Raw genomic sequence first — 17,057 nt, 5'->3', positions numbered from 1 at the left:
CTTTAAATGTATCATCAGTTATATATTGGTTATTGAAAGATGACTGGTAAGTTTTGGCTGTACAATTTAAATTAGCTTGAAAATGTTGATCAACACATTCGTCTAAACTATCACTTGAAAGATCACCATGAGAATGGTAAATGGTTCCCATAAAGCTTTCTGTTCTACATGCACATTTATCATACTCTCCATTCCTGCAATAGTAGCATATATCTGAGGTCAAGTTCCATATGTCAATATCTGGAGTAGCCATAATCTGGATATATAACCAATGTATAGGTGTCAGAAGAAATTTTCACCAACCTTTAAAAAAATTTATATGAATTAATTCCACTTGTAAAGTTTTTTATTTAAATATTTAAAAAAATACTTTTTATACTAAAGATTACAACTAAAAAGGTTGGGACAGCAATCTAGTTTTTCATTATCTTTGTTTTTTCTACTTATTCCAAAAAAAAATGTATGGAAAAAGGTGAGTAAATACTGTCTATGCAAAGAATGTTTTTCTGAAATGCACAAAATTTGGACCTAGATTAGCTAATGGTTACTTTATCCAGAATAACGCAAGTTAAATTAGACATACCAGGTTTAACAACTTAATTAGGGAAACCTTTATCAAGCATTTTGTAATTTATTTTTTCCTTTATAAAATGGAAATTATTTGATTTGTTGATTTATCATGAGGTCAGCATTGAAATTTTTTTTTCTTACTTATTATGTTTTTAAATGTTATCTTTTTAAAGGTTGGTTTTTATTACGACAATCAAACATCTACTAAAATAGGTATCTTGGGCAAGGGAGGGGAGCTTAAGTGCATACATCAACGGACGGTTTGAATTTGAAAGGTACTTATGTATTTATGAAAACCCTATTACAGCAAAAAAAAATTCTTTTTTATACTCATAATAAACTTATAATAATAATAAATTTTTTTTTTTCATTCTTTGATTCTTCCTATTTTTCTGAAAAATTGTCTGGAATTAAGTCAATATTTTTAAAACTAATGTGTGTAAAATATATATTAGGACAGTACTAATATACCATCCGCTTAAGTAAGTGTTTATAGCATCTGCTTAAGTGTGTGTTAATATATATATAAATATACATATATATATATATATATATATATATATATATATATATATATATATATATATATATATATATATATATACATATATATACATTTATATGTGTGTGTGTCTGTGTGTGTTTATATATATATATATATATATATATATATATATATATAATATATATATATATATATATATATGTATATATATATATATATATATATATGTATATATATATATATATATATATTAGGGTGGAGTGAAATTTAGTTATTTTTACAATTTGTTTAGCCTGGGTGTGCAAAAGTTGTCTATTCATTTCAGAAATACTCTGGAAAAAATTATCTTGAGGTGTCTCAAGACCTTTAAAATTTTAATGGGTCCCTAATATTATGTAAAAAAAAGTTTTTTAAAAGTATGTCATGTTGGGTCTCAAAAGAAGCAAAATTTTATAAAAATTTCAAAAATAACAATTTAAAAAAAAAAAAAAATTGTTATTTTATATTTTATTGCAGAAAAAATGACCTTTTAAACTAAAAATGAAAAAAGTTTATTTTTTTTTTAATTATATATTCAAAAATATCTTAAATAATAATTTTTTTATAAAATAATTGTTATTTTTGAAATTTTTATAAAATTTTGCTTCTTTTGAGACCCAACATGACATACTTTTGAAAAACTTTTTTTTACATAATATTAGGGACCCATTATAATTTTAAAGGTCTTGAGGCACCTCAAGATAATCTCCTAGAGAATTGATATTTTTCCAGAGTATTTCTGAAATGAATAGACAACTTTTGCGCACCCAGGCTAAACGAATTGTAAAAAAAACTAAAATTCACTCCACCCTAATATATATACTCTAGCGCTGTTAGACGCACCTTTTCTACTTCAATGACTTTGTTTACAACCTAAAACAGCAATTTCATATATTTCGAGTGCGTCTAATAGCGCTTTCGCTATTATATGTGTATATATATATATATATATATATATACATATTTATATATATATATATATATACATATTTATATATATATATATATATACATATTTATATATATATATATTTATATATATATATATATATACTCATATATATATATATATATATACATATTTATACATATATATATACATTTATATATGTAGACGTATGTATGTATTTTTATATATATATATATACATATATATAAATATATATATATATATATATAAATATATATATGTATGTATAAATATATATATATATATACATATATATACATGTATATATAAATATATATATATATATATACATATATATATATATATATATACATATATATATATATATATAAATATATATATATATATATATGTGTATATAAATATATATATATATAAATATATATATACATATATATATGTATATATATATATATATATATATATATATATGTATATATATGCGTGTTGGTATATATATATATATATATATATATATATATATATATATATATATATATATATATATATATATATATATATATATATAGAGATCTATAGTTTGGTGTCTTTGGGAAGAGCGGAAGGAAAAAAGTGATTCTTACGCCAACACATACGTCACTTTTAATTACTTTTGACATTTCGTCCAAAGATTTTGTAATTAAGCGGCTATTATGAATCACGTGATGCAATGTTTTTCTCGGGAGGGCAAAAATGTAAACAAACCAATAATAAACATATAAGAAAAAGATAAGAAATAATACATCAGGTAAATAACAAATAAATAACAAATAAATAACAAATAAGAAAAAATACATCAGGTGTGTAATTTTAAAAATGATATACCTTTACAAAAATAAACACAAATAAAATAAAAGTCGAAAAAAATTTATTAAAGAATATTTTATTTATACTTTTACCTCAATAAAATAGAAAAAGATACAAACCAAAAAATTATTCTTATTAAAGCAGTGAGTTTTTGCAAAGAATTTATTTGCTTTCTTATTGTTTAAAATTAATTCTGTATAATATAACTTTGGTTATTCTCTTAATTTTTAATTAAGTTTTAATCTTTTTGTTTGAATATTTATTATCATGTTGTGTTCATTACTAAGTTTTTACTGTTTACTATCTCAGTTAAAAAAATTATGGTTAATGATCGCTGTGTAGTTGGTATTTGCAGAGCGTTACGAAATACATAGTAACGTTAAATCTGGAAAATTATGTTTCCACAAATTGCCTGTTGATGAAAAAACAAGAAAATCATGGATTCATGCAGTTTCTAAAGGGCGAAAACACTTTGTTATACCTCCTCCAAAAATCAGAACAACATCTATTGTAAAACCTGTTTTGTCAAAAATGACTGAATCTATTAACTCTAACTCGGATACACTTACAGCCGAAGAGTTGTCAGATCTTATGATTGTTTCTTCAGACGAAGAAAGCTTAATATCGTTTGAAATAACTCCATATGTTAGTGGCGATGCAGTTGCAGCAGAATTATTACACATCTCCGACTCTCCCAAAGAATTATTACACCCACCCGCCTCTCCCAAAAAAAAAGACACTGTAAATCCAATTTTGTCTAAGAATAAAGCAGGCTACAGTGTTAAAAATAATATAGAGCCTACTCTATTATCAACATATACTGCTTTACAGTTTTACAGGTTTTCAAAATGCAAAAATGTTTCAAAGTGTTTTCAATTATGTCAAGCACAAAGCAGCAGTTATGAAATACTGGGATGGAAATAAGAGAACAAATCGATTACGAAAAACCATGTCCAGTGTTGAATCCGTCGAGCAGCTACACTTATCAGAAGATTATACTATTAGCGATAACTTATTTCCTATGAAAAAAAGCGGACCTAAAAGAAAAATCTCACTGGAACAGGAATTTCTTTTAGTTATGATGAGATTACGTTTGGGTCTTTTAATTGAAGATTTAGCTTTCCGCTTTTGTATATCAGCTGGAACAGTTTCCCAAATTATTATTACATGGGTAATATTGTTATCTAAAGAGTTGGACAGCCTAATCTTGTGGCCTAGCCGGAATACAATTCGAGCAACTATGCCAAACTGTTTTAAGTGATTATATCCAAAAGTGAGAACAATTATAGATTGTTCTGAAATATTTTTTGAAACATCAAGTGCTCTTGATGTTCAAGCTTGTATGTGGAGTGACTATAAACATCATGCAACAGTCAAATTTTTAATAGCAATAACTCCGAATGGAGCCATTTCATGGCTGTCTCCCCTTTATGGTAGACGTGCCTCTGACATTTTTATTGTCAGAAATAGTGGTTTTCTTGATATACTTGAGCCCTATGACCAAGTTATGGCAGATCTTGGCTTTAAAATAAGGACAGACCTTGCATATAAACAGTGTACTCTTTGTATACCTCCAAGTGCTGTTAAAGGAATTTAAATGTCAAAAGAAGAAGTTCGAGAAACATCAAACATTGCTAATGTACGTATTTATGTGGAGCAAGCAATAAAAAGGATAAAACATTTCCGTATTTTAAAAATGACACAGCCATTACTATACCTACCTATCATGAATAATATACTACGCGTATGTGCTGCTATATCAAACTTGAGAAAACCATTAGTTTCTAAATAGTTCATTAAACAAATTTAGTTTACTAAATAGTTTTTTTTATTGTATAATATAATGTTCAATTGTCCAAACTTTAGGTTATTATTATAACATAAGTTTATATCAACTAGGGTTTGAAAGATGTGTAAAAAATTAGTTGTTTTTTTTAAACCAAACCAGCCCCGAAAAAACTTTTTTTCGAAAATTTTTTGAAAATGCAGAAAGAATTTAAAAAAATGTAAATAAAAACAACATATTTATCTACAACTCTTAATAAAATACCCATTGAAGATTTAAGCTAAACATAAACTAGACATTGAGCACATGCAACAAACCCAGTCTAGATCTGCTATTAACTCATAGTCTTCTTTTTTTAAATTTTGACATGAACAGTGAAACCAAGCGCAACATACTTCACATTGAATACTGCTAAATTCATTAAATTCTTTAACATTGATTTCTGGATCTTCGAGTATAAGTTTATCGCATTTTCCACAGAATGTTATAGGTTTTATTAGTAATAATGCTGGAGAAACATATATTTTGAAAAAAATATCTAAATTTATTTTCACTGTATCCCAGAGCTCTTGATCAAATTTGATTACTTCAACATATAAGTCCTTAAGCGTCCAAACAATAAAATATGCTGACTTGCAATTTGTAATTGCCATTTGGGAATTAATCTGTGTGTAATATTTATGACACTTATTTAATGTTATTTGATCATTTATTGTAAAGAAATTACATTCACTAGCTCCTTCTTTGATTGTTTTATTAAAAATTTTAAAAGGACATTTAACTTCTAAACACATTCTACCATGACATTTGCATACCATAAATCCATCTGGGGAGCAAGCAATGTAAGGTCTGTCATACAAAATAAAGAGACCACTTTTTTCAATTTTAAAATCAGTGCGATTTGATACATGCTCTGCATAAAATTTTTTTATAGCATCTTTCTCATGATCATGTTTTTTTTATGAGGGTATAAAATCTCAGCAACAAGAGGAGTTGTTTTAGGCTTATTAGAACTTGTATTTCTAGAAAGAGTATTAACTTTGGTATATATTCTGTGATGTTTGGATGCAGTTATCCTCCCCTTTCTCATTTGAAACCAGGTATTGCTTTTAGCTTGATCTCTTGTGTTATATTCCACGTTTTTAATTGTTTCATGTGTTAAAACCATTTTTTCTAATAATATTTTGCCTAAATGTTGACTCATCAGCGTTCGGATGGTCTAGAAGTATTTCAAATGATAGCTTTTCAAGATCAGGATTACTTACAATATTTTCATCAGATTTTTTAATTTTTGATTTAAATATTACAACAGAAGGCTCAGATATATGAATGTTGTTTAAAAAAGTTTCAAATGAATGTTCATTAAATTCACAATGACTTTCGATTCTTGGATCGAATTCTTGCAATGCTTTCATCCTAGTGTTTTCCTTATTATTATCATTTTTTTCATTATTTGCAATTTTTTTTTTAACAACTAGGTCAGTTATTAAGCTTGGTTTTATATCTTTTTTAGAAGACTTATTCCAGACATAAGCTTGTTCTGTGCATTTTGGATTACACCAACCTTTGTTATTAGCATATTCCATTTTATAAAGGGTGGCAATGACATGATTACAAACTTCAAAAGCTCCAGCCATACACGAACACCAAGCAGAAAGAATATCATTATTACAAAAGGCAATCCAATGCTTTCTTTTTTTGTGAATTTTTTGCGAACCACACACTTTAGAATATGCGAATAAAACATTTTTTTTAAACCTGAAGTGCATTATTGAGCTTACAAAACCACTAAATGAAAATGCTTTTTGGTCCTTATATTTGCCAATATATTCTGAATCAAAATATTTTTTATTAAGAATATATGAAAAAATATTTCCCATTGTTATACTAGGCCACTCAGATACTAAGTCTTTTCTATTTTCCATTGGAACAGAGTTTGGGTCAATTAGATCTAAAGCTTTTAGCTTGTCCGTATAAGATTGCTTAAGTTTTTTTTCCTGTTCTTCTGCTGTCTCTATAACATCTATATCTAATTCCATTGCAGAAAATGCTCTAGCAACAAGCTCGACTTTGCGTCCAGTAGTACTTAGCCCAGGAACAGTTAAAAAACTAACAAGCTGTTTAACAGTTAAATTCAAAAAATCTTCGTATTTTTCAAGTGGCATGGTAAAATACAATTTTCAATTATATATTTCCAGATAAACTATTTTTAGATATTTAAACAAACAATAAAAAAATAAAGCGTTTTGCCAAATTTGTTTATAATTTTGCCCTCCCGAGAAAAACATTAGGTCACGTGATTCATAATTGCCGCTCAATTACAAAAAAGTCTATTGACCAGAATGTTTTTAAAAACATTCTGAATGCTTTTAACAATATAAACAATGCTTTTATTTTTATTTTTTTTAATAAAATGTTTTTATTTTTAATTTTTTTAATAAAATGTTTTTATTTTTATTTTTTTTTGCTGTAAATCATGCGTGGAGTGTTGCTACATCTTATAGCCTGACTCGCAAGGGAGTGCTGCTACATCGACTAACAAATAGCCTGACTCGCAAGGGAGTGCTGCTACATCGACTGACAAATAGCCTGACCCGCAAGGAAGTGCTGCTACATTGACTGAGGGTTAGGTTGGGGCAGGCAGTCTATCAATTAATAAAAAAAAAATTCCGGTCTTGCATTTTAATTTTTACTTTTTGTCAACAAAATATGGAAAAAACTTTCGGACAACATCTAAGGGTTCTATATATATATATATATATATATATATATATATATATATATATATATATATATATATATATATATATATATATATATATATATATATATATATATATATTAGGCCGGATCATAACTTAAAAAAATTTGGAAAATTTGTTCGGGAATTTCCAGTAATTGGCTCTCAAATACGCTGAATGCAATGCTGCAAACCGTTTTTCGCTACTACTTTGCTATACTTTGTATTTTTACCTTTGAAGTTTTCAAATAAATTAACTTAAAAACGCTCATTTGTTACATAATTTATTGATTGAATTTATAATAAAATTCAAATTATTTGAACAGTCAAAACAATATATCATTAGCAAACGTTGATTAGAAACTATACTTAAATGTTCTTAAAATCAGATTTTGTGTCAAAGTGAGGCATCAACTTGCGGCGCTCCAGTTGAACGCGAATATAGCCTTCACGATTTTCATGACCATAAACTTTGGATGCTGATTCAGTCACAATTTTAATCACACGTTCAACACTTTGATTGTGACATGGAAATGGCTCAATGTCAATAACTATGTCTTCAACTGACGAAAGCCATGCCAATATTTGTACAGTTGGAATATGTTTTGTCAGAACAGGTTCCAAGCGGGGCTGTGTTTGCCAGTCAATCAGTTCTTCATAACTAGTCGCTTGAAATCGTATCTCAGGGAGTTGAAATTTTCGATTTGGTATGTCATCTTCATGAGCACGAAGAATTCTCTTCAACGCAAGCTTACGGATCACTTGACGATTGTCTTTGAGCATAGCCAGAATAATGCTCTCGATATGAGCCGGGTAATTGCGCTTCAAAACTTGCTGAACAATTATTCGATAACGCACAGGAAGAAATTGTGATGTTTCTATCATTTTATAATAGTGTGGAGCAGCATTCCTCAGAAATCACAGTCTGCCTATCCCCCTCAAGTTTTAAAGTCTGATCTTTCCTTCCATCAAAATACAATCCAGTAATTCTACAATCAGCATTTTTACAGGATGTTCTCAGTAGTTTTCGTTCTCTGCGAATATTATTCCGATCCACTGGCCCCATATGTTCTATACCAAAATCAACCAGAGTTGCTGATACAATCGCGGCAACTGCTCTATCTGATATGCCAAAACCATCTGCTTGTAGAGCAATATTTTTTAAACAACGGTTTTTCAGACGAGTAGATGTGACTTCGGTATCGACATCTGATACGGAAGGGGAATAAGTTTCGGTGTCAGAATTGTTGTCTGTTTCATTATCTGATTCATTATCAGATGCTTCAACGACTCTGGCACACTTAACTGCAGTCTCTTCCTTTGATAATGAAACAGATTTTTGTTTTAAACGCCTCTCAGCACGTGCGGATTCCTTCTTGTCGATTCCAGCTATTCTGCCAACACGTATAGTGCGTTGATCAGTTAGGAAGTCATGCTCAATTGCTGGCACCTTCAGAACCATTGGACAGCAACAAGACGAAAGTTCTTTGCATTTACACGAACAAATGTCAAACAATGTGTCAAGATCTTTTTCTATTTCATCTTGTTTGACTGTTGCAGACTTTGATCAAATCACTTTCTGAACATTGCCTATGTACTTCTCCAGCTGTAATTCTATGCCTCGAAGACTTATAGTAGGAACTGATGCTTTAATCCATATCTGAGAAAGTTTCTCTGCTAGTCTCTTACAAACAGACCGTAGTGGTTCAGTTTCATAATTCTTCTCAGACAAGTATGCTTTGCCTACTTGCTTGTGGGTTGGCAAGCAAAAATTGGGTAATTCACGACCTTCTCCAAAAAGTATATGACGATTCTTTGAAGCTCTAGATCTTGAAATCATTAATGTTTTACAATTTTATAACATATCAGAATTTCAGTTAATTTCTAAAAATACAAGATGAGACAGATAAATTCTGCAATCAGTTGATAAAAGCAGAAATTATTAAACAATCATATAAAAATAGAATAATATAATAATAATAATATAATAATATAAAGTTATAATAGCGTTGGAGTTAATCATATCATTAGGGTTAATTTAGTTAGGTAGGTATAGGTTTGGTTCAATTTCATAACCTTGGGATTATATCTAGTATTAGGGTTAAATGCATGTTTCAGTTAATGCATGTACTAAAGTAAATATACTTAGCATATAAAACCTTAAAACTTAAAAATGCAAAGTATAATCAATTCTTTAGAAATATATTTTTTGTAAATATTAAACAACACTATATCATGCCACTTTTCACTAATTCTAAAAAAAATTAATTTTTATGATCCGGCCTAATATATATATATATATATATATATATATATATATATATATATATATATATATATATATATATATATATATATATATATATATATATATATATATATATATATGTGTGTGTGTGTGTGTGTGTGCATGTACATATATATATATGTAGATGTATGTATAAATATATATACATATATATATATATATATATATATATATATATATAATATATATATATATATATATATATATATATATTCAAAAAAAAAATGTGCACTTATCGTTTTTTTGGGTTATTTGGCAATTTTTTTGGTTTCTTTGTTGTTTTTCAGCGTTTTTTAAGCAATTTTTTAAATTTTTTGACATAAATTTTGGAATAGTTTTCCTTTATTCTAGTTTTTTGTAATATATGATCATTAAAAGCACTATTAGATGTATAAACACCAATTAAACTTATATTTTTAATAAAAAATAAACTAGCTATAAACTAGTTATAATCTATGTAATCTATATTCTAGGCATTCTTTGTGATAATGTTTATTTGTCATGTTGTACTTCCTAACAACTGTGATATTCTTATTATATATCGAAACTATTCTTATCTTATAAGAAAGTTACCATTTTAATTTTGATAATGTAATATCTTTGTAAAATTTATATTTTATTAATCTTACTTTTTATTAACTTATAAATTTGTATATTAAAACCATGCCAATTTAATATCAGACTTCAAATGCTCAAAGAAATAAGCAATCTATTGAGATAATTTTAAGTATATTTTGTAGTAATTATTTTACATTTTGTAGTAATTTAGTCTTACATTGTTTACATTTGTTTATATTTGTAAAAAAAAAAAAAAGTTTACATTGTTTATATTTGTAAAAAATATATTTTTTCAACATCTTTGAAAGCTGCAAGCAACAACTATTAGAGTTGGAAGTTACTGGAAGAAAAAAGATGAAGTTTATGTAGCAAGATAACGATTGACAGACGATTTAAAAGATAGCAAATTATATGAATCAGGAAAACAAGGTGAAAGAAGCGAATTCCAAAGAACTGATGTTCAAGAAAAAAAAACTAGACGAATGAGAGTTTTTGGAGCACTTAGGAAAAGTCACAGAAAAAGTATGATACTTAATTCAATGACAACTAACACAAGAATGAATTTTAGTTAATTGTAAGAGAGACGCTAGCTCTTTAAAGCAGTGCCCATTATAGTATTTGTAGAAAAGAGAAAGAGAAGCAACATTATGACAATGTGATAATGGTTGGAGGTTGGTTGCAAGAGTAGGTCCAACAATGTTTACAATGCATTTTTGCACCTTGTCTAAAAGAGAAAGGGGATCATTGGAAGATCAGGCCCAGAAATGGCAACAGTATTCTATAACCTTAGCAGATGTTAATTTTGCAATTGATTTGATATATGGTTTCCAAGAAAGATCAGAAGTAAGAGTTAATTTTAGAAGAAGGGTAGATGATTTGTCAAGTACAAAATTTAAATTTTTCTAAAAAGACAATTTTTAAATGCAAATTTTGATCAAGTAGTAGAGAGACAATTGTTGAATCTAATCTTTTTCAGTAGACTTAAGATAAAATAATGATATATAACTAAACTTTTTACTCTGGATTTTGGGCCACAGTCTTCATTTTACCACCAAAAATCATTAATTGACAAGTCAATAATTTTGAACAAAATTGGATAAATAAGGCATTTCCTGAGACAATCGAATCTTAAGGGTGCTATTTTTTGATTTCTCAAGTAAAAATATATTGGGGTACCTAATTTTAGGAAATTTTCCTAAGTCATTAGGAAGATACTATATGTCAAAGTTGATTTGTAGTCGTTTCATATAATCACTAAAATGTTGAGTCAGCATTATTTCAACTGACAATTTCTCTGGAACCCATGAGTATTTTTAACTAAAATTTTTGCAGTTTATTTTTTTTAATATGGACTGCAAGTGGGGCAATATGAACAAATCCTGAGACGTAAGGATAAGTTTTTTTTTGTGGATGATTTCATATGAAATTACCCTATGTCAAAGACTTAGAGACCTTGCTAAAAACAGATAATAGACTGATTGGATAACAGTTGGATGGGTCAGAATGTTCTCCAGAGTTTTGAACAATTTAAGAAGAAAGTTTAAAGCACCAGAAAACAATAACTTACTTGCTGATATTATATAAATGATAATGGAAATATGATTAAAAAGGGATGATGGAATCTGAACTCTTTTTAACATTCATACATAATTTTTTATTTCTCAGCATTTAAAAACTTCAAGGTTAATTTATATAGAAAAAGCAGTGTTTTTTGAAAAAGTTCATGTGGAAATGGCAATTATAGCCTTTCCTCAATTTAAAACAAGTATTTATTTATGTTTTTTTGAAGAAATGGAAAATTTGTTTATTAATTATGTATATAGTGTTTTTATTCCTTCACATATTGTTTGTTTTAATTTTTGCGCTTGATTTTTACTTTATTTTGGTGCCATTTCACGCCAAATTTTCCATACTTAAGGACAAGACATTTTTATCAAAAAATTATCAGTTTTTCCAGCACAAATAATGCAATAACTTTAGATTCAATTGACTTCTAAAGTTGAAAGACCCCTCATTTTTTAAGTCTTTATAAGCTCTATACAACTGGGTTATTCCATATCAAATCACCTAGTTTTTTGAAAGTTCCCCAGGGTACCATCTCAGATTTGCTTTAAACTTTGACCACACACAGATCTTATGAAAAAAATACAATCCAGAAAATTTCAGCTTGATTGACTAATTTGTTCAAAAGTTATGATTGAATTAAAAATGACCAAAATCCGAAAGATCAGGAGCTTACAGCAGTTTTTTTCGATTTTTGACAAACCATAACTTTTTAAATAAAGATGGTGATCACCTGAAATTTTGTAGGGTAATAGTTTTTCACCCGAATAATCCATTATTACAGTTGTTTTTGACTGATTTTTTTAAAGTTTTTGAGTTATTGTACCTTAAAGTTGCTAAATATTGCAACATTATAGATATTTTTTTGAACTTTAACGTGTTACAGTTTAATACTTACTTACAGAAAAAGGATTTTTTGTTACCTTTGTGTACTTAGGGTCACCACTTGTTAGAATAATCAAAATTATGCATTAAAAATTAATTTAGCACATCCAGCAGCCTATTGAAAAATAACTTTTTTTAAAAATTATAATAAATTACATTGACTTTGCTGGCATAGAAAATAGCGTAAACAGTTGAAATAAATTATGAAACTTTTTAATGTTGAGGTTCTATATATAGACAATCACCAAAAAAAATTTAAAGACCTATACTCTATCTTATGACATGATTGTAGTCTTTTGAGAGTGATGATATTTTTAAAAGGAGAACAAAAAAATACCACTTACCACATACAAAATTTATACTTCAAATTTTATACAGACTATACTGTAAAAAAGTGCATTCAAAGAGTAAGAGTATATCAGTTAAAAAAAAAAGTATTTATACATGAAACTAATTAACTTATCTCTGATTTATATAACTCATAATACTGTCATAGTCATTACTAGCAAGAATATAGTCACGAGCACTTATACTTTTAATCAATGAAACACTTATTTGACATATTATCTTGTCAAAACGAACCCAACACCGACTTGATCGTGCATCGTTTGTCCATTTTAAATTTAATTTGTTTCTTTGCATAAACTTCACATTAACATCTTGGTTTTCATTACAAATATCAACCACAAGCCCTATGTACCATTCTTTATCGTGAAACCATGCAATATATTTACCGGGTTGAAAATTTTAAGGATTTTTTTTAATCAAATTAACACCATTTAACACATGAGTATCATAGACAGCATCACTAGAGATTCTTTGTAAAAACAATTTCTCTCCATCTGGTACAAAACAGTGATAATTCTTCTTGTTCCCGGAACTGTGCGCATCCTTTCACATCGTTTCTGAAGGTTAAAAGTTGTTTCATGGTTATTGATATCATCACTTGAAAGATAAAATATGTTAACACCTTTGATGTTTTTTTGAGCCCATGTAAACAGATCTTGTGGTGTGAGAATCTGATTTGTAATTGCTGCTTGTAGACTAGCTTTTGCTGCTTCTCTTTTTATAGTACCTCCTATTCCATCACATGGACTTTTGCCATGTGACATAGCAAAGAAGTGATGCTCAGCATTCATTTGGTGATCTACAATGTGATAAATAAAGTTTATTAGACATTTGTAGTTTTTATACTGTGACGCAGCACCATCACTGAAGTATTTAACTTTATTCACTGTGGGTAGTTTGATTTTGACCATAGGGAGCAACTTTGTGAGAAAACAATGGACTGCTGATGGGTCATGACAAAGATGGTCAGAAATTAAACAATTGCATTCACATTTATGGTGATCTTTTTCATCTTTGTAATAAACAGCAAATGGGTGTAAGGTAGCTTGATCGGCTTGCCAGTAAAACCCTTGTATAGCATCTTGTACAAGAAAACTATAGTTTTCTGCAAAATCCATCAGAATAATGCAGGTATATTGGTCTAATGTTTGTTTTGCCTCTGATAAGTAAGAAGACTGTGCTTCTTTGATAAAGTGATGGTGACAAAGGTCATACAAAGTTTCACTTAAAGTTTCAATAAATTTACTAATGCTTGTTTGGACTGTAATAAGTGCAGTTCGGTCAGTTGACACCCATTGTTTATATGTGATCTGATCATCAAAATCAAAATCATTCTTTTCAAACACATTTTCTAAGTAAGTCTTCAAATTTATTTTACCAGGGCAGTTGGAACATAGATGAAGAATGCAGTTTCAACTATCTATATTACAAACACATACTTTCATTAAATCTTTGTAATATATTAAATGGCTGTTAGGAAGAGCAGAGCACATCAACTTAGCATTTTGATGGTAAGAACATACACAAACTGAGTGGCTTCCACTACTATCAACAGTAAGGCACCACTTTGGCCTTAGTTCACAGAACTTGCTGAATCCAACTTTGTGCTCATGGTATAACTTCTTAAATTCCAGATGAAGTTCTTTTAAACAAACTAATATTAAGCGTTTTTGTTTATGAACTTTAACATTATTTATACACACAGAAACAAAGTCTTTTTTCCTGGACATTGTCTAGTGTATTCGTCAGATTCATATATTTCAATGACTCTCTGCTTAACAATATCTTCCAAAGGATGTTATTTTTTAGCCTCAGGTTTAGCAAGTATTCCCTTTTCATTTTTCAGCTTTCTGGCTTTCTTAACAAGATGGTCTGAAACTGAAAATACATTGCAAGTTTTTTTAATTGACTATCAGGAGTTAATGTTAGTTACTGAACTTTTTCTTCATTCAAACTGATTTTTAGTTTTTCCGTTATTGCATATAAAAGTCTAAATCATTACAGTTAATGCACTTTTGCTTTTTCTCAGATATTAATTCTTTTGGGTCTATATCCAATGCTGATGCTACTAGGTTTGTCATACTTGTTTCCAGTTTTTTAACTTTTTGCTTTCCATATTCTAATTTGTCAGGTTTACTTACATTTTTTAGAGGAGATATTTCCAGTAAAGAAGCACTCTTATTTAAAACTGTCTTATTTAGGTATGAAGAACTAAACTCCTCATCATCAACATCTTTGTCTTCTTGAATAAATTTTCCTGTAATTTGTTCAAGTTTGAATTCATTCAAACAGTTAGTGCAAAGTTTTTGACCAGGTTTGATCTTAAGTTGACTTGCTGTTAAAATATCGACTTTACACAATCCCTTAATAATTTTTTTTCTTGTGGACTTTAAATAGTTTAATCTAAAAAGTTTAAAAAAGACATAAACATTAAATCTCAAAGAAACTAACAAATATCAGACTCTGATTACGACACTGATTATTTTATTCTTATTTGTACAAATTAAGACATTATGTCATTAAAAAAAATATATTCATTCACAGATAAATAAAAAATATACTACTGTCATCCCTATGACTAATTATTAGACTATGACCTAAGGCTTGCTCATAGTCTAATAAATTCTCCTTTTGAAAATATCATCACTCTCAAAAGACTACAATCATGTCATAAGATAGAGTATAGGTCTTTAAATTTTTTTTGGTGATTGTCTATATATAGAACCTCAACATTAAAAAGTTTCATAATTTATTTCAACTGTTTACACTATTTTCTATGCCAGCAAAGTCAATGTAATTTATCATAATTTTTAAAAAAAGTTATTTTTCAATAGGCTGCTGCATGTGCTAAATTAATTTTTAATGCATAATTTTGATTATTCTAACAAGTGGTGACCCTAAGTACACAAAGGTAACAAAAAAATCCTTTTTCTGTAAGTAAGTATTAAACTGTAACACGTTAAAGTTCGAAAAAATATCTATAATGTTGCAATATTTAGCAACTTTAAGGTACAATAACTCAAAAACTTTAAAAAAATCAGTCAAAAACAACTGTAATAATGGATTATTCGGGTGAAAAACTATTACCCTACAAAATTTCAGGTGATCACCATTTTTATTTAAAAAGTTATGGTTTGTCAAAAATCGAAAAAAACTGCTGTAAGCTCCTGATACACAAATCTTTCGGATTTTGGTCATTTTTAATTCAATCATAACTTTTGAACAAATTGGTCAATCAAGCTGAAATTTTCTGGATTGTATTTTTTTCATAAGATCTGTGTGTGGTCAAAGTTTAAAGCAAATCTGAGTTGATACCCTGGGAGCCTTTAGGTGATTTGATATGGAATAACCCAACTATGTTAATCATATATAAATATATTGTTTTTCATAAACAAATGGAATAAACAATCTATCAAAAAAATTAAAAAAAAAAAAAGGATATCATTGTGATTTTATTTTGGTATATTGGTTTTCTGTTCGGACTGAAAAATTTAAAACTATAAATGAATGAACTTTAAACTGAGGTACATATGCAATAATTGTTTTAAGTTTAGTAAAGTGTTAGAAAAATCAAGTTTCAACAAAGCTGTCAAAATAGTTAGATATAAAATTATATAAACTGTCTTAAATAAAACTAAACTTTTAACAACTAAATTATTTTAGTGAAATACTCTATAAATTTGATGCTTAAATAGTGGTAAAAATAAAGAATACAAAAAAAAATAATTTAAAGTCGGTTAAAAAATAAATTATTAAAGCCATTGAATAAGAACAGAGAAGAAAGAAAAGGTTTTAAATTATTTATTGGTACCTGAATACTCGGGTAATCTCATTTCAAATGCGTTCCACCAAATTTAACAACATTTCCATTTTATCCACCATAAGAGTTTAGTGAAGAACTATTTTTTTCTTCCAAAAATAAACACACTCCACGCACTGCTTATTTACAAGCGGTATAACTCCATAACTACTTTTATA

The 17,057-nt window shown here is 28.0% G+C and overlaps 2 protein-coding genes across 2 annotated transcripts in view; both read right to left on the bottom strand.

Annotated features, from left to right (window-relative positions):
* The window catches only part of LOC100205653 (uncharacterized), an 18,342-nt gene extending 1,300 nt beyond the window's left edge, over positions 1–17,042 (bottom strand). The window contains exons 1-2 of the mRNA XM_065804946.1: positions 16,891–17,042; positions 1–303 (exon numbers count right to left, since the gene is read on the bottom strand). The exon at positions 1–303 is cut by the window's left edge and continues 1,300 nt beyond it. Coding sequence (XP_065661018.1) covers positions 1–253 — 253 coding nt within the window. The 5' untranslated portion in view covers positions 254–303; positions 16,891–17,042. The remainder of the gene's footprint in view (positions 304–16,890) is intronic.
* LOC136085322 (uncharacterized) lies at positions 5,829–6,842 on the bottom strand. The gene has a single exon (XM_065806617.1). It carries the CDS (start codon positions 6,840–6,842, stop codon positions 5,829–5,831), a length of 1,014 nt encoding a protein of 337 aa, XP_065662689.1.
* Positions 17,043–17,057: the final 15 nt, after the last annotated feature.

This window comes from Hydra vulgaris, chromosome 09 (genome assembly GCF_038396675.1).
Source record: "Hydra vulgaris chromosome 09, alternate assembly HydraT2T_AEP".
NCBI classification, from domain to species: Eukaryota; Metazoa; Cnidaria; class Hydrozoa; order Anthoathecata; family Hydridae; genus Hydra; species Hydra vulgaris.
The sequence above is the reverse complement of the archived record's forward strand: the minus strand, read 5'-3'. Positions and strand labels throughout refer to the sequence as shown.